The sequence below is a fragment of the Artemia sp. Qi Xiang Cuo genome, chromosome 9, assembly GCF_049724085.1.
Source record: "Artemia sp. Qi Xiang Cuo chromosome 9, ASM4972408v1, whole genome shotgun sequence".
Taxonomy (NCBI): Eukaryota; Metazoa; Arthropoda; class Branchiopoda; order Anostraca; family Artemiidae; genus Artemia; species Artemia sp. Qi Xiang Cuo.
Window position 1 is genome coordinate 16,381,091 of NC_142802.1, and position 23,935 is coordinate 16,405,025.

The 23,935-nt window shown below is 35.9% G+C and overlaps 1 protein-coding gene across 3 annotated transcripts in view; it reads left to right on the forward strand.

Moving 5' to 3' along the window:
• Window positions 1-23,935, forward strand: part of SerRS-m (Seryl-tRNA synthetase, mitochondrial) — a 52,521-nt gene that overhangs the window by 14,589 nt on the left and 13,997 nt on the right. For all 3 annotated transcript variants that reach the window (XM_089094317.1, XM_089094315.1, XM_089094318.1), the window contains exon 2: window positions 19,394-20,029. In XM_089094317.1, the coding sequence (XP_088950443.1) occupies window positions 19,397-20,029 (633 nt within the window). In that variant the 5' untranslated portion in view covers window positions 19,394-19,396. The remainder of the gene's footprint in view (window positions 1-19,393; window positions 20,030-23,935) is intronic.

The following is a 23,935-nucleotide window of genomic DNA, read 5'->3' on the forward strand; positions in this document are numbered from 1 at the left end:
GGGTAACATACTCAACTGGGATTGTGTTTCCAGCCCTATCTGAAAGGCCTTCTTTTAACTCCTGAGTAGATATCTCTGGGGGAACATTATAAACTACTATTTTTGTTGGTGATTGTTTTGGGTTCCAATTAGATGCAATAATTGGGGTATTCAGAAGGGATTTAAGGTTAATTAGTGTATCTGCTGATTTCTGATCTTCTACAGCTATTAGCAGATATCCATCACGGTTAATGTTAAGAGAGAACATTGATTTTAGCAATTTAAAAATTGCAACTCTTATTGCAGTGATCATTTTTATTTCAAAGGGGGTAGTGGGAGTAATTTTAAGGTAAATTCCTAAGTTTTTGGAAGGAGGATCTTGGGCAGGGAGAGGGGAAATTCTTTTAATTGGGGAGATTTGTTTCCTTTTTTTAGAACTTCTAGAGAGGACATCTTGAAACCCATTATCATTATTTATAGTTACATTAGCCCCTACACTTATCATTGTCCTATTCTTCAAATTATAGCTATCATTTGAACTTTGAGAAAGTGTGCTTGACCAGCCAAGATGGGTATCTTTCACTATGGCACATTCACTGGAATTTGATTTGGGATCTGGGGGGACATTTTTTTTTGGAGGACTTCTAAACATTGCCTATTGGAAAAATCTTTAAACAGAGAAAAACAAAACTAAAGCAAGAAGGGAAAAAGGACAGATATCAAACCGTCTGCACTATACTATGGGGAGGAGAACACCACAGTATAGCCCTGAGGATGAGTTGAGCAGGATTGGTTTGGTATAACTGCTGATTAGAAGCGATAATAATTCACAAGAAAATTTATTTTAATTTTCTTATAGAGTTGCTGCTGTTGTGATCAATTCATAATTCATATCAATTCATAAAATTGATATGTCAATTCATAGATCAATCAATTCATAAAACCAAATATTAAGTTCTTCTTCTTCTTCTAATTCACAGCAGGCGGGCTATTCAGTTGATACTATTTAGTTCTCTTCTTTTTGCTTCACTCTGTGGGCTACAGAGCTACTGTCTTGGTTGTCTCTTATTTATTAGATATTCTCAGATATCTTTCAGTAGATCTTTTGACTCAAGGAGTTCAAATATAAGATGATAGATATCGATTTCTGTGCTCTGTGTGCAGTTATAGTTGGCTAGGCTCTTGGCTGATAATGAGATTTTGTGGTGTTTGAAGCATTTTAACAGTTTACAAAGCAAGGTATGTTGTGCAGACGTCAGCATATTACATTCAAATAGGCAATGGTCAATTGTTTCATTATTCATATTACAATGCCTGTAAAGAGGGGACAGGGGAATTGAACCACTTTAATAAGAAAACTTATATGACAATGCAAGGAAATTTAGTCCATTTGTTCCAGAACAAATTCTATGATAAATTTTAGAAAGATACTTATTGGGAAAGGGAGACAGGATAGGATTAATCTTATTAAAATTAATATCTAATAGCCTCCATCGGTAAATATCTCTAATTGGGATTGGTCTCCCACTTGGCTGGTCAATATTTATAGCATTTTTTGCTATTTTATCAACCTGATGTTTACCACTTATGCCAGAGTGGCTAGGAATGTACTGAAAGTAAGTTTTTATGCCACTTGAAGCAAGATTATCAATAATACTGAGACAATGATAAGTGTCAATGTCCAACTTATATTGAGGAGCTGAGGCCAGCAACTCATGCCTTGGTAGACAGTCACAATATATGATAATATTATTATAACTTGCAATCAAAGGTTGGTTTTCATTAATGTGTTCTTATGCCATTATTATGGTATTTAATTAAGCATACATTATATATACATTATGCTATAATCTCTCGCCTATTGCAATTGTCAGGTGAGGAAGGAACACACCACTGGCAACCTTCTCATTAAATTTTGACACTTCAAAAAACATTTGGAAGTGATTTTTATAGGTGATTGTATTAACTTCTGCAAATTTTTTTCTGGACAAAAGCAATGGGTGTTAAATCTTCATTCCACTTTGAGAACTCATTATTTATTATGGGACTTGACCAATTCCCGGGGGGGGATCAGGGGAAAGTAGGTGCAATAGACTTTGCTGGTATGGGGAACTTCTTCTGAATATTGGCATACTCATCTGCAATGCCTCTATACATGGCTGGATTTCTTAACCAATTATGCAGTATGTGTGAGCTGTTTGATTCAATTTTTGTAAGATGTTTTGTCAAGAGAAAGCTACGTCTCTCCCTTATTGTTGTTAATCCACTCTCCATAAACAGAAACTTAGTGCTTGTGGGTTTCCTAAGACCAAATATGAGACGTATTATATCATTTTGTGTTGTTTCAATTTTTTGCATCTGGGTCTTTGCACATGCGCCATAGACGATGAGCCCATAGTCAATATGGGGTCTTATATGTGATTTATAAAACTGGAGTAAGGTTTTCTCCTTACAACCCCAGGGTGTGGAAAGAAGTCTTTTAAGTATATTTGCTTTTCTATAGCATTTTTTTACTATGTTTGAAATGTCGGGGTGGAAATTGGGTTTTTGGTCAAGCATGAGACCTAGGTAATTAGTATGATTATCTTCTGGAAAAGTTGTTTTATTTAGAGTTAGTTTTGCATTAACATGGTTTCTCTTCCAATGAAATTGGATTATTTTTGACTTGGTGGGTGCAATGGGTAAATCTGAATGTTGAGAGAATTTTTCAAACTGTAAAAGTGACTTTTGCAGATTTGACTGTGCTATCTGGAAGGTGTTGCCAGATGACCATAGCACTAGATCATCAGCATATTGTAGATTCGTGTGGGATAGGTTCATGTCCCAGAGATATAGAGCAAATAGGAGGCAACTGAGAACTGCTCCCTGAGGTAGGCCTTTGGTTGTTGTCTTTTGGGGTGAAGCGGCTGAACCAACACAAACGATGAAACTTCGCACTTCTATGAAGGATTTAATAAAAGATACTAGCTTAGTGGGTACTCCAAGGTTTGCAAGTTCATTTAAAAGGATTTGGTGGTTCACATTGTCATATGCCCCTTCAAAATCTAGGAAAGCTGCAACTAGGACATTATTTTTTAAGAAAGATTCATTTATTTCATTTATTAGCAAAATGAAAGCATCTGTTGAGGAGTGGTGTTTCCTGAATCCAGTTTGAGTGTGAGGGATCATATTATTTTTTTCAACAAACCAGAGGAGTCTGTGAGATCATTTTCTCCATTATTTTCCTCATCACAGGAGTAATCATTATGGGCCTATCAGACTCAGGGTTATCTTTTGATTTATTTTTCTTTGGCATTGGTAGGAGAGACAGACATTTCCATATATTGGTGAACCTAGAAGTTGCCCAGGCGAGATTATAACAATTTAGCAATTCTTGTTTGTATGAAGGTGCGAGATTCTTTTTCCATGTAGGGGGTATATTGTCTTAGCTGCCGCTAGTTTTGGTCCTAATATGATGTATTGCATTATTACATTCCTGGATTGAAAATGGATTAGTTATGCACTCGGATCCTGGGCGTGGTTGGTAGGAACTTGGGTTCATAGGAATTGTGGACAGTTTGCTTTGGTTATTTTATGTTAGCCTATTAACAAAAAGAGTTGCAAATAGGTTAGCTTTTCCATTATCATTGTTATAATGGGTATTTTTATGTATAAGCTCATACAGGAGTGCGTTGGGGGAAGTCTTTTTCCCACCGATATAACTTATGACTTAATGTATAATTGGCTCGCGTATTTCTCTGGAGAGAATATTTACGAAATTATTCCAGTATTTATATTTAGCATCTATTATAGTCCTTTTTAGATTAGATTCTGCTTGTAATTTTTCTAAATATGTATTAGGTGTTGTTTTTTTTTATGAATTCTGTCCTAGCTGCCTTTTTTATTATCTATTTATTTAGGCACTCATTTGTGCACCATGCTTTAGGAATTTGTTTAGGGAATTTTTTCTTAGGTGTTTTCCTGGGGATAGCATGATTAGCTGTATTTATTAGTAAAGATGTCAAGGCTTCAGCATGTGTGTCAACTGTTGTGTTAGAAATGCATGAACTTTGGGTGAAACTTGTAATTTCATCATTTAGCTTATTTTGGAACATAGACCAATTTGCTTTAGTGTTGATATACTTGGAGGTATGAGATAAAGTTTCAGCAGGTTCATTTAGGGAGCAACCAATAGCAAAGTGGTCAGTACATAGACTATCAATTTTATTTATGTAAATTTTGTTCAAAAAATTTAATGACACAATTTGTAGGTCAATTGTGGAGAATCTGCCACTTTTGGGGTTGAAATATGTATTCAGGTTTGGAGGGGTAGCAACAGCTAATTCATTGTTATTTGAAGTCATATGCTCAATGAATTTACCAGCTTTATTTGCTGGTTTATTCCCCCACAAAAGGCTGTGGGCATTGAAATCACCACAAATAATGATATTTTTTAACATATTAGAATTATTTATATAATTGAAGAAATCCTTGGCATCTGTAGTTTGGCCATTAGGGTTATAAAAGCTTATTATGTAGGTTTTTAAATTATTCAGCCCAACACCGATACCAATTACATCAACATCATTTGCAAAATCTGGAAAATTGATGCAACAAAATTTTATATTATTATTAACTAATAAAGCTACCCCACCTCCTTTTCTCTCTGAAGATCTATCCTTTCTCAGGATAGTATATCCCAGAGACTTAATTTGTTGATTTTGGGTTAAATGAGTTTCCTGGAGGCAAGCAATATTAATGTAATTATTATTCATAAATGATATTAGTTCACATAAAGAAAGAAAAACGAGAAAAAATGGGTTTTTTATAGGACAAGTGAATATACTGAAAAAACAAAGCGAATATTTCGAGAGGACAAACGCCTCTCTTCTTCAGCGCGAAACGAAACGATGTATCAATAAAAGCCAAAAATTAAAAGAATTAAAACCAACTACCTAACAACCATAAAAGCGAGTTATTCGCCAATATCCGCGATTTGCACAAAATCCAAAAAAACATGAACTGCCATCGACGGATACTAGCGAGCAACTCATGATACATCGTTTCGTTTCGCGCTGAAGAAGAGAGGCGTTTGTCCTCTCGAAATATTCGCTTTGTTTTTTCAGTAAATGATATTAGTTCATTTAGCTTATTTTCTGTGAGTGATCTTACATTCCATTGGAGTATTGATAAATGTTGTGTTGTTGATTTATTCTTCATATGACTGTGTATCAATGTTCAGCTTTGTTAAAAGTAAAGCAAGATCTTTTTTTGCTTGAATGAGCATATCATCTGGGATGTAGATTTTTGCCAATTCTGCAATAATTTTTGTTTTCTGTAGTTGATGTATGTTCATGGCCTGTACTGCATTACACTTTAGAATTAATAAGCATATATTTGGGATTGCATTTTTGGTATGGCATAATTTTTTGTAGTTAAGGAACCGATACCTGGTTGTGTTTCTGGTGTGTTTCTTCTTGGGAGGGGGGGGCCAAGCTGACCTCATCTCACGAGAAAAGGGGGCTTGTTTGCTTGGTGATTCCTTCTGATAGGGATTTGAGCTAGGGGGCTTAGAAGATGGTGTTTATATGGGAGGTTCGCTGCAGTTGGGGCAATTGAATTGGGGGTATTAGTTGGGTTCTTTAAAGGCTTTATTTGGTATGCTTGGGCTGCATTTGCTTCCATTACTGCTAAGGGGTATGGAATGGCCTTTTCTGTTAATATTTGGATTGTTAGAGATCTTTTCTTGTATGCAGGGCATAATGATTTATTTGTAGATTCATGTGGGCCTTTGCAATTGATGCATGTAGGCTGAGTGTTGTTGCAAGTTGTCAGCTCTTTAGGATTGAAAACTTTACAATTACTACACTCTCGGAGAATTTCATTACATTTTTTTGTTGTGTGTCCCAGTTTGAAACACTTCTGACACTGGATAGGCTTAGGCTTGTATTCCTTGTGTGGTTTAATTTGCACCAATAGGAATAATTTTACTGGGATATCAATTTTATCCTTCAGTGTGAATAAGAAGGATCTACTAGTTTTTAGGCCATTAGAGTTAGGTTTTCCAAGTTGGGTAACATCCTCAACTGGGATTGTGTTTCCAGCCCTATCTGAGAGCCCTTCTTTTAACTCCTGAGTAGATATCTCTGGGGGAACATTATAAACTACTATTTTTGTTGGTGATTGTTTCGGGTTCCAATTAGATGCAATAATTGGGGTATTCAGAAGGGATTTTAGGCTAATTATTGTATATGCTTACTCATAATCTTCCACAGCTATTAGCAGTGATCCATTATTTTTAATATTAAAAGAGAATATTTATTTTATCAATTTAAAAATTACAATTCTTACTGCAGTGATAATTTTTTTTTCGAATAGGGTAGTGGGAGTAATTTTAAGGTAGATTCCTTAGCCTTTGATGGGAGGATCTTGGGCAGAGAGAGGGGAAATGCTTTGATTGGGGATATTTTTTTCCTTTTTTTAGAGCTTCTAGAGAGGACCTCTTGAAACCCATTATCATCATTTATGGTTACATTAGCCCCTACACTTATCATTGTCCTATTCTCCGAATTGGAGCTATCATTTGAACTTTGAGATAGTGTGCTTGACCAGCCAAGATGGGTATCTTTCACTATCACACTTTCATTGGAATTTGATTTGGGATCTGGGGGGACTTTTTTTTTGGAGGACTTCTAAACATTGCCTATTGGAAAAAGCTTTAAACAAAGAAAAGACAAAACTAAAACAAAAAGGGGAAAATAGAAAGAAATCAAAACGTCTGCCCTATACTATGAGGAGGGGAAACACCAAAGTATAGTCCTGAGGATCAGTTGAGCAGGATTGGTTTAGTACAACTGCTGATTAGAAGCAATAATAATTCGCAATAAAATGTATTTTAATTTTCTTATAATGTATACTTATTTGGCCGAAAATATAAGTATGAATTATTTTTCACTTGATAAAATCACTGTATAGGGCATCATAAGCCCAAGCAAGGCCAACGCCCGCATGCATGTAATACAATCATTTTAATTTATCAGAACCCAAAAATAAATGACATATTTGAAATATTTCTGAACGCCCAGAAAGAACCAAAAGTTGATCCCTCCTGTAACTTGATATGTCTCTGCGAAAAATGTTTACCGACAGAAGCCAAATATCATATCTAAAGTTAGCAAATCACAGATGGTGCGGGTATACACAAAAGAATTCTACTGAGGGAGAGCCGGATTTCCCGCCATTATTTCGTAACAATCAGAAATCAAATAAAAAAATATTTTTTTCCATCTTTCCATCTTTTTTAAATCCAAGTAATAGATTGGATTTAAAAAAGAAACTGAGTTTCTTTTTTAAACTTTAAATTCAGTATATAAAAAATTTTCTCTGACAGGGAATCGAACCCGGATCTCACGCCTGACAGTCAGGAACAGCGACCATTGTACCACGAAACACTTACGGACTTATTATTTTAGCCTCCAGTATCTATTTTTGACACAAGCAAATCCCCACAAAACTTGATAGTTTTTTTTTGGAAAATAGGGATGGAATAATTGGATTGAACTTAAATTTTGAGGATAATCTCCCAGGCTCAAAGTCTAAAGCCCTTTTTTGATCGTGAGCGATTGTGCTCTATAAGCTGCGAAGCTAAAATACCGAATTAATAATCCTGGAAATTAAATGTGGTTTCAGATAAGATTTATATTTACCTGTGAATCAAGGGCCACAGATAAAGAGTAAATTATACAGACAATAAATGGATTAGTTGAATACTTATTTGGCCAAAAATATAAGTATGAATTATTTTTCACTTAATAAAAACACTGTATAGGGCATCATAAGCCCAAGCAAGGCCAACGCTCGCAAGCATGTAATACAAGCATTTTTAATTTATCAGAACCCAAAAATTAATGACATATTTGAAATATTTCTGAACGCCCAGAAAGAACCCAAAGTTGATCTCTCCTGTAACTTGATATGTCTCTGCGAAATGTGTTTGCCGACAATGAACCTTTTTCTCATTTTTTGGCATTAAACATGGAATTTTATAACCAGGGCACTAAAAAAACTGTTTTTGTTAAACAAGAAAGTCAAAAAAATGCTGTAGCAATGGGGCACATGTTTCATTCTATGCCAAATCTTAGGGACATTTTTTTTCAATTACTAAAAACACTGTATGGGGCATAATAAGCCTAAACATAGCTGACGCCCTCATGCATGTAATACCAGAATTTTTTATTCATCGGAAACCAAAACTTAAAGATATATTTGAATTATTTCTAGACGCCAAGAAAGAACCGATACTAGATTTCTCCTGTAACTTGATATGTGTCTTCGAAATGTGTTTACCGACAGGAGCCAAATTTCCCCTCTTGTAACTTGACATGATCTCTCTATGTCAAGTTCCCTTTGCAGACACACTGGATGGCTGACTCCAATCTTTGTGACTAGTAGAATTCTTTTATGCATGCCCGCACCATCTGTGATTTACAAACTTGTTAGGATAATTTTTTAAATCGCTATTTAAAGAAGAAAGAAGAATTCGCTACGCTAAAGGTGAAATATCAATACTTAGTTTTATGAGTTAATGCTTGGGTGTGTTTGTATTTATCTTTCAAGTTGGGAGCTATGGGTTCTTGGGCGCTAAGGTAAATATTTTGGGTTGTTGGGCACTAGTGGGAGCTGGGCTTTAAAGTATCGTTGGTACAATCCCCATCATCCACTTCCTTTATAGATCCCGAAACTTTTTTACATATAGATGATGATTTTGTAAAATCACAACTTTTCAATAAGGTATTTGATTCAGTTTTTACTCAAACTTTACTTAGTTTTACTCAGTTTTTACTCAGTTTTTACACACTCAGTTTATACCTCCAGATTTAACAAAAGAATTTGTTGATTCAGAGTTTACAGTCCAGCAGGTTTATCTGACACTCCAAAATCTTGATCCAGGAAAGGCACCAGATATTGATGGATTTTCCAATGTGATGTTATGTGAACTTGCATCAGTGCTTGCTGGACCACTCACATATCTCTTTAATCTTTGTCTCTCATCTGATAAATGTCCTTCAGCTTGGAAAAGAACTATCATTAGGCCATGGTACAAAAATGGTTCAAAGTCCCATTTCAATAATTACAGACCAATTTCAAACACATCAATCTTTTCCTGTGTAATGGAGAAAATTGTGGTGAGTAGAATCCAAGCATATTTTGAGGAAAATAATTTATGGTATTCTGCTCAGCATGGTTTCTGTAAACGACAATCTTGTAACACACAACTTCTTGAGGTGATTCATGATTTTCAATTGATGGCTGATAATGGTATTTTGTTTGATTGTATTTATATTGACTTTTCCAAAGCATTTGAGAAAATTTCCATTCCACTTCTGATAAACAAATGTCAACTATATGGTATAGGCCCACAAATTATAGCATGGATAACGGGTTATCTTACAAATAGAACCCAAGAAGTTGTAGTAAGTTATGCTCTTTCATTACCTATGTCTGTCATAAGTTGAATTCCACAAGGCAGTTGTCTTAGGCCAGTACTGTTCTGTCTTTTTATCAATGATTTGCCTGGTGTTGTTAGGAATTTGACCATAAAAATGTTTGCAGATGATGTAAAAATCTATAGGCCAGTCATGAGTGAACATGAGATTTCTTTACTTCAAGAGGATTTGGTTGTTCTGGGCCAGTGGTGTACTGCAAACTCTATGTTCATTAATGAAACCAAGTGCAATGCTGTGCACTATTTGCATAGACTCCCTCAACATTACCATTACTTTGTTGTTGGTAAATTAATTTCAAGTGTAGAATATGTTCGTGACCTTGGTATTTGTTTTGATTCAAGTCTCAAATTTAATAAACATGTATCAGACATCACCCATAAGGCTAATTACCAATTATTACGTCTAAGATGTACTTTTTCTAAGTTTAATCTTCATTCACTGATTTCACTTTATGTATCCACTGTATGTCCAGTACTTGAGTATTGCTCATCAGTATGGTATCCCCTTAATAAGAGAGATAGAGAGGGTTGAGAGAATGCAACGTAGGGCCACCAAACTCATACCGTACCTGAGTCATCTACCTTACCACCAGAGAATGCAAAGACTACAGTTGTCTTCTCTCCAGTTCAGACGTGATAGAGCTGACATCATAAATACATTTTGCATTGTTAGGAATATTGATAATATCACCCCAACTCACTTTTTCACTTTTACAGAATACAGTAGTACCCATCAACACCAACACAAAATTTACACACCATGTTCACAGAAAAGATTAGGCCAAAACTCTTTGTCTAGCTAAGTGTGGAAGACTTGGAATTCACTTCCATCAGAAATAGTTGCAAGTACCATAGTCCATTCTTTCAACGGTAGTTTAGCCTCTACAGATTTCTATACTAGGTCTTATCACAATCGATTTTGAGAATATTTTTACTTTTGCATCATCTGATTTGTGACAGTGTGACAGTTATTTTGTAGGATTACTTTTTGGTTGGTTTCAATTATTAACAGGTAAATTTCAGTTAAGTTGGTATGCTATTGTATGTTTCAGTAATATTGTTTCCAATGTTTTCAGTTACTTTATGTTTTTGTTATGTCATTGACATTGTTATAGACTTTTTTATAATTGTTTTGTGCGACAAGCTTGTTAAGCTTATTGTATTTTGGTATTAATAAATAAATAAATATTTGGAAAGAGCATACAAAAAGGCATTGAATGGTATATTCACTTTATTTGCAAGTCAATAATATGATTTGGTAAAAATTTATCAAAAAATTTTTGTAATCTTAAAAAGAACCACTTTGCTGTAACCAGTTTTAAAAAATCTTATATAATTCAAGAAGGCAAGAGTCCACTTAAGATATGCTATAATTGCAGTCATAGAAGAAGTTCCTTGATGGGCTTAACTTTTGAAAACCATCATCCAATGTCTTCAGATTTATAAAGTCAATGATGGGCACTCCACCAGCTCCCTCCAATCCTCCTTTATATTTGAATGGTCATGCACTAGTTACAGAAAACTTGGCAAAACTTATATATTTAAAATCAGCATAAAAATCTGATTCTTTTGATGTATCTATTGGTATCAAAATTCTGTTTTTTAGAGTTTTGGTTACTATTGAACAGGTTGCTCTTACTATACAGTTCATTACCACAAACTGTTTGATAAAAGCTAATGCAGGATTAGAACTCCTCAAGTGTAGCCTACTATAGGTTGTCACAACCCAAATTCTAAAAAAATTTGCAGGCTGATATGTTAAAGATAGACAACATCAACACCCAGAGCATTGAAGAGCCTATAATATGCCATTCACAATTGTTGAGTTGAACAGCATGATAAGTAGTTTGCCATATATTATGCCATATAATGATGGAATTTACCCAATTTATCAAAAATCTATCTGAGAATAGGCTAAAAACTCTGTTAGACATTGTTACTTTGTCTGTGGTTATTCTGTTCTATTATCTGCAAAACAAGCATGAAGTGAAGTTTGGTTAATGCTAATAAAATAAAACAAATTGGATAAAAAAAAATAATAGTCTAGAATTAAATTTTGGCTATATATTTGCACATCAGGGGGGTGGGGGTAAAGCATAGCATATATTAATACATAACCTAACCTAGGTACCTTTTTCCCCCCTAAACCCCAAAAACCTAAAGCTTAAATATAGTTTCCAGAGTGAGAAACTCCTTGTTATATGGTATCAGAAAGGCAATTACCAGGTAATGGCTATCTCAGCCTTGGCTACCTTTGTGGTTCCATGATTAATTTACTGAAATATGGAAAGAAGGTGTTCCAGTTATGTTGCCTGAGTATGGTAAGGGTCTAACCAGTTTAAAAAGCTATAGGTTTATCACCCTGTTGCCAGTTATTGTTAAAGCTTATGAAAGACTCATTACAAATAAAATTAATTACTGTCAAACATTGTTACTTTGAACCTTGGGTGTAACTTAGAACAAAACAATAGCTCCATTGTGGCATCTACTGGCCAAACATACAGTCCCTGTATGTCCTCACAAAGTATGGATGATATACAGGTAAGGTAAGGTTAATATTAACAGACTATTCAGATAGTTAAGAAACAAACTTACCTCTATAGTCAGAATTGCATCCTAAATCCACTGGTAACGTGTATTTGTATTGGAAATGAACTTTTTACCCTGATATACCCTGATAGACGAGAAAAACATCAGGTTTCATATGCAGCTTTTTTTCTCTTCAGTTTACTATGCACATTATTGCTACAACAAAAAATTTGGCAGTGTTTAAAAAAACTGCACTGCAATCCCTCCGAAATAGATTGATTATGATATTTCTTAGATTTATCTTTATTAGATTTATTAAGTTCTTAGATTTATTATTATAGTTATTTATTGAAAACCCATCTTCGTACAAAAAGAGGATGACAGAGCACTACAAAGAGAAAAAACAGACCAAAAGTAAAATATCACTATACAAGTATGACAACATAGCTAGAGTAGAAGAAGTTGGATCCAAGTATGTCTTGAAATCTGTTGATTTTTTTTTTTTTCATAAGTTTAGCAATGCCTATAGTGGGATCTGGTATGCCTAGACTATTGATGAGCTTTGAATTACATGTCCAAATTGGATGTCTCAGTAGGTATTTTGCAAAACAGAAAAAAATGGAGCAGATTTTTAATTTATCAGCATTAGTAAGAATCTTCCAGAAGGGTGCAATATAGAGGAGAACAACAGTGTCCAGTATTGCAAGATAACAGCAATTGGAACAAAGCTTAGCAGAGACTATGGAAGCATATGAAGCTGATATGCAGCATTTGATGCCTTCTGTTAGGAGATGACAAGTAAGAAAAATGGTATTCCCAATGGGAATACCAATGTAAACAATTTGGTCAGGAGGGCAGATCTTTGAATTCCCAAGTACAATTCATGACAAAGTGGGCCTGTACAGTTAAAAAGCACTACATTGAACTCTTCAACATTAAATTCAAGACCATATTTTAAGTACTCTTCTTGCAGTTTTTGGAAAGTTTCAGAAAGTTAGTCAAAAGTTTGGCTGATGTTACAAATGTTGTCATCATAATTGACTAAGGAGATATTGAGACCAGGAAGAATTTAAGATATCTCACACTGGTTCTGAGCTTCAAGGATATAGTTATTGAAATAACAAGGCAGGCAATTGCACCTTGCCTGGCTCTTCTCTTAACTGGTACAGCAGCCTTGCATAATACACAGAACATAGTAGCTATGAAAGCATTTGAATGGTTAGATATGTGATTGGTAGAACCTCATTGACCACAAATAACACCTGATTGACAATTCACTGCTAGGTGATCAACCTTGTGACATTTAAAGCCTCAATGGGGAAGGAAGAGAAACTCCTGAAGAGACAGAAGTTTATAACCGATGTGCACTGATTCTTTTAGGAAAAAGTCAAGGTCACTACAAGTGTCAAACTGCACTTTAAAGGTGCAGATAGTGCCACACTGGCTTATCTTTGTGCTTTGGGGATTAGTTGCTATAGGTTAGAAAAGTCTAAGGATTGGGAGACTATAATGACAGCTGTGAAGACTGGTTCTTTCATAGAAGCACTTATAGCTGCTTGAGCAGCTTTTAAACTCTCAACTATTTTGTTAGCCCCTGATTTGGAGTGCACACTGATCAGTTTGGATCAATGAAAATAATCTTATTAAAACAAGGATCATCAAGACTGGTAGAATACTTACAAATAATCTAGCTAGACAAAGGAACAAGCAGTTTTGTATTGAATTTTCTTGGTCACTGTTACAAGAAGAATATGCTTGACTGAATTTAGCAATGGCATTGAAGCTTCCTACAGTGATACAATTTCTTCCTTGGACATTGAAATCTGTTTCAGAAAGTACTGAGTTCCCTTTGTCCAAAAATACACAGGTACTTCCTACATACCCGATACTTACAGAATCCCTATACAAGTATCATATCTAGGTGCTCACTGTTGGTTCAAAGGACCCTCAGGGTTTTGGTTAGTCATGTTTAATGCCTAGTTTGCAAAAACTATTGTCACCCAGTCCTTGTCAAGATTTGAAGCTGTCAATATTTGTCAATCCCACTGTTGTCTTGCTTAGACCATTCCACACACTTATGATGTGGTTTCTTGAAGAAATGGTTTCTTTATCTTGTCATGGCATGCTTGAAGAACAGCTTCACTGAATGACCTCTTGCACTTGACAACAGGGCAGGTTCAAATATGTCCTTGTCATCAGACTAGAGAAGCTTATAGATTATTATCATGTCACCTCTTTGTTGATGGTTAGAGTTGTTACAGGATTCAGACTTGCCTATAAATTCCAATAAACTCCTATATTTTAATGCACTCCTATAAAATGCCTATATTTTGGCTAAGATCCTATTATTCCTATATTTCTGGCTGAAGAGCACCAAGAACATTGCTAATGATTTTCAATTTTCACTGCTTCTTCAGTAAGTCAAGATGTGCTTTTCTTTGCTTTTGACTATGCTTGTAGACTGTGCTGTCTTTCGGTGAAGATCGAGAAGTAATTACAATTGGTGAGCTGTTTGAACTTAACTAATGCTTTGTCGTGGGCTTAGTAAGTTGCTCCTGTCTGTACTATGGCGTTGTGCTGACTTGATCGCGTATTGTTTTGTTTTTTGTCATTTGGGACCGGTCCAAAATGAGCGGAAATCAGTATACAGGCTAGCAGTCTCTACTTAATGAGACTGTGAGTTCTTGCGACTTATGCGTTTCCTGGCTGAATGCTATAAAAGGCTGATGCAAATATGACCCAGTTTCAGACATATCCACATTTTTTCTTTTTATGACCTTTTAATTGCGGGATGCTATTTTGCAAGTGATACTTGGTAATTAAGTATGGGGTCTACCAAGTTCAGTAGTTCATGGCTTGCTAAGACAGATTGCAGCGGTAGAAAGATTGGCGAATGGTGTAAAACTGGGAACAACAAGTGCTCGTTCTTTTGCAAACGGCTTGAAAAATCTTGGTTGCACAGCTGGGCTTGCTCAGCTAAACCAACATGTGCGATCTGCAGAACACAAAGCCGCAGTTACTGCTCAACTACATACACTACAGCTTCACCTGACGGGACAATCTCAAGTTGATGAAACAACCAAGGATAAACCATTAGTTGGTACAAACATGTTTTGTGAGCGTGGTGCTGCTTATAAAGCTGAGTTAATATGGGCACTTCAGACAGTACAGAGTTCCATGTCTGCTAACTCTTCAGACCATATTGTCACAACCTTCCATGTGATGTTCCCCGTTAAGATCCCTGATGGAATGTCCCTATGTGCAAAGAAACTCAAGTATCTGATCAACAATGTGCTGCATCCTTACTGTAAGCAAATGCTTGTGAAGGACATTCAGTCATATTTTGTACTAGAATATGACAAGACAACCAACAACGCTGGTATGAAAGAGTTACAGATACGAGTTTGATATTGGTCCTCATGCAGAAACAAAATCCAGAGCAGACATTTATGCACAAGTTTTATGGGCCACGCAATAAGTGATAAGATAAGATAAGATTTATTGCTGAAAAAAGGCTATCACAAGCCCAAAAGGGCCGAATTCGCACTCCAGCGTCAAATACAGCGAAAAAAAGAACAACAAAAACAAACAATCAAACAACAGCAGCCAATTACAAAAGGGTATAGTTCAAATACGTCAAAACATTCAAAACGAAAAAAACGTACAAAATAAACTAATAAAATTATAATGCCAATGTCGCCATAAAAAATATAACACCGTCAAACGTCAGCAAAAAAAAAAACATAAGTTAGTTTGTGACTAACAAACATAAATATAAAACCCCCAAATTTGCAAAATGGGCATTAAATTAATAACTATGAGGTAAGGAGCGAGTGGGGGGGGGGCAGCGGAGATTCAGTGGTTGAAAATGTCAACTATGTAAGGGATAAAAGTTCTTCTATATCTTTCCGTGCAAACTCTTATTGGGGTGAGAAGGGGGATTTTTGTTGACACACAACATGGGAGGCAGGGTCGAAGGGGTGAAGATTGACCAGGGAAAAGGGGAGTTGTTTGAGAGTTATAAAAGGCATTGTTAGCAAAACGCAAGGTAATTTTTGCTCTCCTTTCATTAAGGGTGACAAGATTGGCTTTCCTAAGAAGGGAAATATAAGGTACTTTACCCTCATTGAAGATAATTCTTAGGCACCTTTTTTGGACTGCCTCTATTCTGTCCGACAACTCAATGCAAATGCCAGGATGCCAAACAGGACAGACGTACTCAAGGGATGGGCGTACAAATGAGAAGAAAATCCTGAAACAATGCGATTTAGGGCATTTAAATTTTTTAAGGAGTTTAAGGAGGGAAAATGCAGCATTTGCACGCTTTAAAATATCATTAATATGACAATCTCATTTTAAGTCACTTGAAATGGTAACGCCCAGTAATTTCATAGTGGTAACGGACCTGTATTGAAAGATTATGTCAGCCATTGAGCAGAATCAGCTGAAACTTGAAAACAGATCACGCTTTGAAAGGTCTTCAGGTGTTTGGAGAAGAAAGTTCCAACTTTGTTATTCTTGTGCATTCATTTTTGACAGCTGGCCTGCACGTTGTGAAGACTATCGAAAGTGCCAAAAGAAAGTGGGAGTGCCAGAGAATGCTCTCATGAAGCATGTCCCAAGCTGCTGGCTGACAATCGGAGGTACCCTTGCTAGAATCATGCAGCAGTGGCCAGAAATCTTAGAGTACTTCCTGAACTTCGTGCTGAGAGAGAAAAAACTGAAGAATTGTTTGCCCACTCCCAAATTTCTGAATATTGTGGCTTATATCAAAAGTGCGATGATGAAGGCCCAACTCGAGTTTATTCTAGCCTCAGCAGAACTGTTCACGAATATCACACAACTGTTCCAGAAAGAAGAGCCTCTCATTCATGTTCTGCACTCAGAGATCAAAAGACTAGTTGTGACACTTTGTGGAAGGGTCTTTACTCCAGATTTCGCAACCAAGACTGAAAATTTCTCACCAGGAATGTTGAATCTTCTGAAAAATTTGCAGAAAAGCCCTTAGTTTCAGAAAATGTGAAACAAGCTTTCAGTGAGAAAGCAACACTGAAAGACAAGGCCATTTTCTATGTCAATGTGCAAAAACATTTTATTGCGGGTATTTGCCATATTTTGAACAAATGTCCTCTGGAAAAGGATGGTTTTCTAGAGGCTTTACGCTGTTTGAGTCTGATCAACATGAAGGATTCAAGAAGTATTGCAGACATTGTGGTTGTGACACGCGAAATCGCAATTGGAGTAAGCTCAGGCGTTGCCCAGGCTGAGTGGCTGCTTTTGCAGATGGAAACTGGACCCCATGAGGACATTACTCGGATCAATCATTTTTGGAGCCCCCCCTGTGAGGACATTACTCGGATCAATCATTTTTGGAGCCATTATTTTGGACTGGTGAATGATGCTCTAAGTTTTTTCCTTTTTCTTTCCAGGTCTTCTATTTCTTTCTTTTGTACAGTATGTACAGCAAGTACCCAGGACCTACCAAGCTTATTAAAGTGGTGCTGACGTTGTTGCATGGCAGCGCAGATGTTGAGCGTGGGTTCTCGTGTTCTTGTAGGATTCTCAGTGAAGACCAGGCCTTGATGTCTGAATGTGTTCTGGATGCGAGACTCATGGCATATGACACGTTGAGGCTTTATCGAGGAAAACCAGAACGGTTTGTTATTACAAAAGAGCTGTTGAATCTTGCACGTTCCGCATGGTCTCGGTTTCAACAATATCTGGATGAAAAGGAAAAAGAAGAGCTATCCAAAAAGGAGAAAGCAGGTTTCGAAGAGGACAGCAAGCGGAAGTTGCAGGAGGTCCACGACAAAAAAAAAGAAATAGAAGACCTGGGAAGAAAAAGGAAAAAACTTAGAGCATCAGAGCAAGAAAAGAGAACAGTAGCAGATACCTCTACTTCAGGAAAAGACCGACAGAATGAAGAAGACTGCCAAGTCCAAGAGTTCCTTAGACATTGCCCTAGCTGTTTCTTTGCTCGAAGCAGCTGTGAAGTCCAGAACAAGTGAAAGAGAGCAGATGGTGGAATCTGCGAGAATGGAGCAGTCTCTTGCAAAGAGAAAAACTGACCTCATATCGAAATTGATGCCCAAGAAGCAGCAAGAGTGATTCCAAATATTTTACCTGTATCAGTCAATCGTTGGCACAGTATGTGTATCTGATTTTATACTTTTTTTTACTATTTGTACCTTTTGTATTTGAAATAAAAAAAAAAAATAATAAATAAATGCAAAAACTCGGTAAATGGCGAATTTATGTGACCAGGCATCCCACGCTATCTACCACAGATCTGCTCCCGAGGACTTCCGAATCCTATATTTGGGCTGGGAAATCCTATAAAAATAGGACAGAGCCTATAATTTGAAACAAACCGACCTGTCCAAACCCTGTGTTAGCTTAAGGCTCTGTAGTCAACATGCATACTCTTTATCTTTCAGGCTCTTTATTCATTTTGTTGCCCATCTTTAGATGGATTTAAAAGCCATCTAGTCTGTTTTATTAATTGGCATGGCGACACACATTCCAAACTCCAAACTTGGTCTCACCAAGCTTTTGTAGAGTATAGTAACTATTGCTCTGGATCTACTAGTGATTGTGCATTTGATGATACCAAGAGTTTGGTTAGCCCCTTCTAATGCAGCTTGGATGTGGCAGCTGAATTTAAGGTCTTCATCTACAACAACCCCCAAACCAACAACCCTTGGGCAGGGACGAATCTCCAGTATTTTTATTTGGGGGGGGGGGGGGTTAAAAGGTGTCCAAATCCAGTTGATCAAGGGGTATATATATATATGACTTGACTTATGACTTATGTCCCATCCGTTCTTGGAGGTCGTTTTGGGGCCTCTTCTTTAACCAGTTCATTGAAGTGACTCCTGTAGGTGCTTCTGTTGTCGGCCAGGCGGCAGAGTTGTGGCAGGTTGTAAGGTGAAAATTCAATTTTTATCCAAAACCTTCCATGAAGTATAAATTATGTTTGAATGGAGGGGAGGAGTCTTGTCTCCCAAAATCCCTCTCATATATACATTGTTATTTTGTGGAATCTTACATATGTAATTTTCATTGATTGGATGAACATTTTAATTAAACATCTCTGGTTTTCATAATTTCAAGTTAGTGGGAGTTTCAAACAAGGGGTATTGGGGGGGGCACTGATGATGCCTTTTGGCTCTGTTGGACTTTCATGTAATTTTGGTCCAAAGTCTAAATAGAATTGTGTGGTTTGCAGCAGTTTTTCTTTTGAGAAATTCAGTGACATTTTAAGGTTGTTTTTGCAAAGACAGTACGTCTGTTCACTACTTGGTCCATGTTGAAATTGAATTCAAAAAAGGAAAATTTCAGCATTTTTAACTGAGAATTCAGCTCCCTTCTCTTTTTTATGGATATAATTGTTAATTTCAGAGTATGCACATTGCGAAATTTCAAATATGGGTAGGCAGATTACAGCAAGTTTTTCAAGCGACACACAGATACAAGTCCAGTGCTACTAAAGCCATTCTATCTGATGCTGCAATCCCAACTCTAGATGTGGCATATATTACTGATCCTTGTAATACTGATAAAATTAATAAATTAATTCAATCAAGAAAAGGTAAAGGAGACATACATCTTGTTCAAAAGCTGTGGAAGGAATATAATGAAGAGACTGCCAAAGAGGTGAAGGTTGAAAAATATGAGAAGTTTATGCTTGAAGCATATAAAATACCTAATCAAGCTCATTCTATTCTTGATAGTTATGGGATAGAACCAATGATAATTAAGTACATCAATGAGAAAAGAAATTTCCATTTCAAACCACGTGATTTTGCTGACTTGTGTCAAAAATGTGATTTGCTTAAAACAGAGTTTCTGGGCTTTTTAGCTGGTCATAAAAGCTATATCCTCAAAGATAGTTTAGCTGAACTGGAACAAGCTTTAATTCAAAGAACCTGTGACGAACTTTTGAAAAAAGGTTTTTCATTGATCTCTGTTCCAGATTTTCTTCCATCTCATGTGATTGAAGGCTGTGGAATGGACACTAAGGCTGAAAGAGGTCAGGTAAGGTCTTTTCCCCAGTTAGATAAGCCAATGTTGTCTCTATCTACTCACCCCCTGATATCGTGGGTTTGAGTAAGGTGTTACTTAGCGGGGGGGGGGCAAACCCCTTCCCCTAATCAATAGAAAAAACTGAAAATTGTCAGGTAAACTTGCATTTTTCAGCAAGGTCAACCAGTCTTTTGATTCTACATAACTAAAAGAGTGATCAACTGATTTTTCTTGGGATTGAGTTTGTGTGCATCAGCTAAATTCTATATTTGAAGTCCAAGGCGACTATTTATTTTTGGCTCTTTCTCTTTCTGCCCAAATTCTAGGGAGAAGTGTTCTCTGAAGTAGGTTTTTGGTCATATGTTGCTATTTGCTTGGTTATGAAAGTGTAAGTTATCTTTAAAAGTTTGTTAATTTAACAAATTAAGACTCATACAAGTTAGGGTAGCTAAGAAGTTAGTTGAAAAGGTATGACAAAGCTTGAAACATCTATACCATGGTTTTCTCATATGCTGAGTCTAATGGTGTTATTGTGGCTGAAGCGGTACTCGTGTTTGTAACAAAAAAATGCAATATTTAAAATACAACCAATTTTTTAGCAAAAACTTCATCTTCCTACACAAGATGATGAATGTCGTAATAATCATATTTTACAACCATAAATGACGTTATAGTTAAACTATATGATGACGTTATTTGCAACTGGAATTCGTTCTTTACTATTTCTAGGCTGCAGATACAGCTGCAACCATGATCCAGCTATGAACAAACCAAAGGGTTTTCCAATTTTGTGATATCCAATTATAACGTTGTAACCATAAATGACGTAAAAATTAAACCAACATTATGATGATAATGACTTCAGCGCGGTCATTAATTGACTCTTAAGGAATAAAACATCCCTATCTTATGAAGAATCATATTCATATTCTTAAGGAATTTATCTCTAAATCTTCTACATCATGTCCCACAGCTTAACCACGGTTTAACACATTGTCAAAATGTTTTAGTTCTCTCTTTTTAATACTTTCCTTATCAGTAATTTAGGCCTGGTTTCTGTCTGTAAAACCCCTCAAAAATGGTGTCAGATCAGAATAGTGACAGCACCATTGGAATTCCCATGATTGAAAAGCCCACATAGAACAAATACAGTCCATAATCTTTAGCAACAGGGAAAATTACTTTTTTACATAAAAATAAGTCATTTCTCGTTATTTCCGTTTCGCAGGGGTGATCATACCGAACAAAAGGTCTTAGGATCTTTGGAGACGGTTGTTTCAAAGGATTTTGAGTAAAATCACAACTTTGTTTCCCTGAATTTTGCCTGTTAAAAAAAAAAATATATATTTAGAACATCTGATCTTTACAAAAGTTTCATGGAAATGAAATACAGCTTACGAAATAGTCATAAATGCCATTTAATAGTCATTTATAATTTTTATAAAAATAGTATTATAAAAATAGTTTATAAAATAGTATAAAATATTATAAATAGTTTATAAAAAGTTTATAAAAATAGTTTAATAGTCGTATATAACGTTTATAAAAATAGTCATAAATAACGTTTAATAGATATGGATTTTTCAACATGAATTGATCGTTTGAGCAAATCAATCTTCTGATAAACTAACTGAGAAAAGAAGTTCCTGATGGAAGTAGAAACGAAGTTAAAGCTTAAAACCAGCAAAAATTATTGCTTCACAGTGTCTTCAGCATATATCTGAAAAATTAGTTCAAATAAACTGACCCATGATACTTCGCCATGTTTGTGTAATTCTTTAAAAACCGGCGCTTTATTGAAAAGACAAAACCAAGGCAACAAAACATGATTAGGAGTAGAAATATCCTTAAATAGCTAGAGTAAAATATCAGGCTAATAGCTTTTGATCGGAAATGTTTAACTTAATGAATTTTATTTATTTGGAATCAGCATAAAAAACCAATCATTTGGATTTATTAATTGTTATCGGTTTTGTTTTCGGTTAAAAATCGATCTGGGTCACTCCTTCCCTACGGTTTGTCAACACGAACTGTTTGATCATAAAAATGAGATTGTCTTTCTGAGAAAAATTCTTTTCGCAACACACCACACTTGTGTGGCTTCTCAGGACTGTTTTTGAATGAGAATTAAATAAAAAAAAGTTTTTTTTCATTTGAAAGTAAGAAGCAACATTAAAACTTAAAACGAGCAGAAATTATTACGTATATGAGGGGGGTCGCCCCCTCGTTAATACCTTGCTATTTACGCTAACTTCGAATTTTATTCCAATTCTCTAATATCGACCCCTGAATCACAAAGGCCGTTTAATTAGAATAAATAGCTCTTTTAAAAGTACTAATTTTTTTTTAGCGTAAACAGCGAGGTATTAACGAGGGGGCGAACCCCCTCATATATGTAATAATTTCTGTTCGTTTTAAGTTTTAATATTGCTCCTTACTTTCAGTTAAAAAACTTGTTTTTTTAATTTGATTTCTGATAGTTTTTTTTTAATAATGCTGGGATTTCCGGCGCCACTTCATGGAAAATTCTCTTCTTTCATGAAAAATTCCTCCATTTAAAAATCCTCGCACGTAACCTACTCCCCCCCCACCAGAAAAATCCCCCTGAAAACGTATGTATACTTCCCAATAACCGATACTTAATGTAGACAATTGACAAAGTTCATAACTTACAGCCTTTCCCCCGGGGACCGTGGTGGACTAAGTCATCGTAAAAGACATAGTTATTAGATTTTTCGACTATGCTGAACAAAATGGCTGTCTCAAAATATTGATCCAGTTCCTTTGGGAAGAAATGAGCGTTGGAGGGGGCCTAGTTGCCCTTCAATATTTTTGCCACTTAAATAGAGCACTAAAACTTTTAATTTCCGTTTGAATGAGCCCTTCTTTTTGCAAATATCGTATTGGAATGCCCTTTCCCCGTTTGGATTCTCAGATGTTTAGCCAAAATACTTTTTTCAGGGAGCTTTCTACTGTAAGTATCACAAATATTACTGGTACAGGTTTTTATATCTATTATGGTGACCATCATCACTAAATGCCTTCTTATATATGTCGTATACGTATAGCTTTTCACCAGTGTAGGTTGTCAGGTGCCTCTTACAATGATGAGTATTCCAAAAATAACTTGTCTCATATATTTCACACTTTTATAGCTTTTTACTGGTATTTCCTCTCATATATGTAATGAAACACTATTCTGTGAAAGTTATTTCTTGCAAACGTTACACTTGTATGACTTTCCCCTGCTATGTGTCGTACCATTTTGGTATTTAATGAGATTACTTTTCTGAGAAAAGCTCTTGTCGTAAACGCCACACCTGTAGGCTGTGGTTTTTCACCAGTGTGAATTGATAAGTGCCAAACGATATTATGTTTCCATTGAAAATTCTCCATGCATATGTCACACTTGTATATGGCTTTTCCTTGTTGTGTGTCGATTTTTGGTTGCTAATGAGATCACCTTTCTGAGAAAAGCTCTTGTTGCAAACGCTACACTTGTATGGCTTTTCACCGGTGTGTATTGTCATGTGTATTGTGAGACAACTATTCCTTGAAAAGGTCTTTTTGCATTCGTTACAATTGTATGGCTTTTGCCGTCGTGAGTCGATCTTTGGAGTTGAATGAGATTATCTTTCTGAGAAAACCGTTTTTTGCATATGTCACCCTTGTACGACTTTTCGCCGTTGTGAACTCTCCGATGAATGACGACAACACTATTAGGCTATATTGAAATTTTTTTTCGCATATCTTGCGCTTGTATGACTTTTTACCAGTTTGAATTCTCAGTGTCTAATAAAAGGATTATTTTTATTAGATCTCCTATCCTTTTGGCAAGTTGTTCCATTCTTCACAATTAATCCTTCCTTTACATCATTGCTCGACTGTTTTTCTAGCTGATCAGTCGTTTTCTCTTGT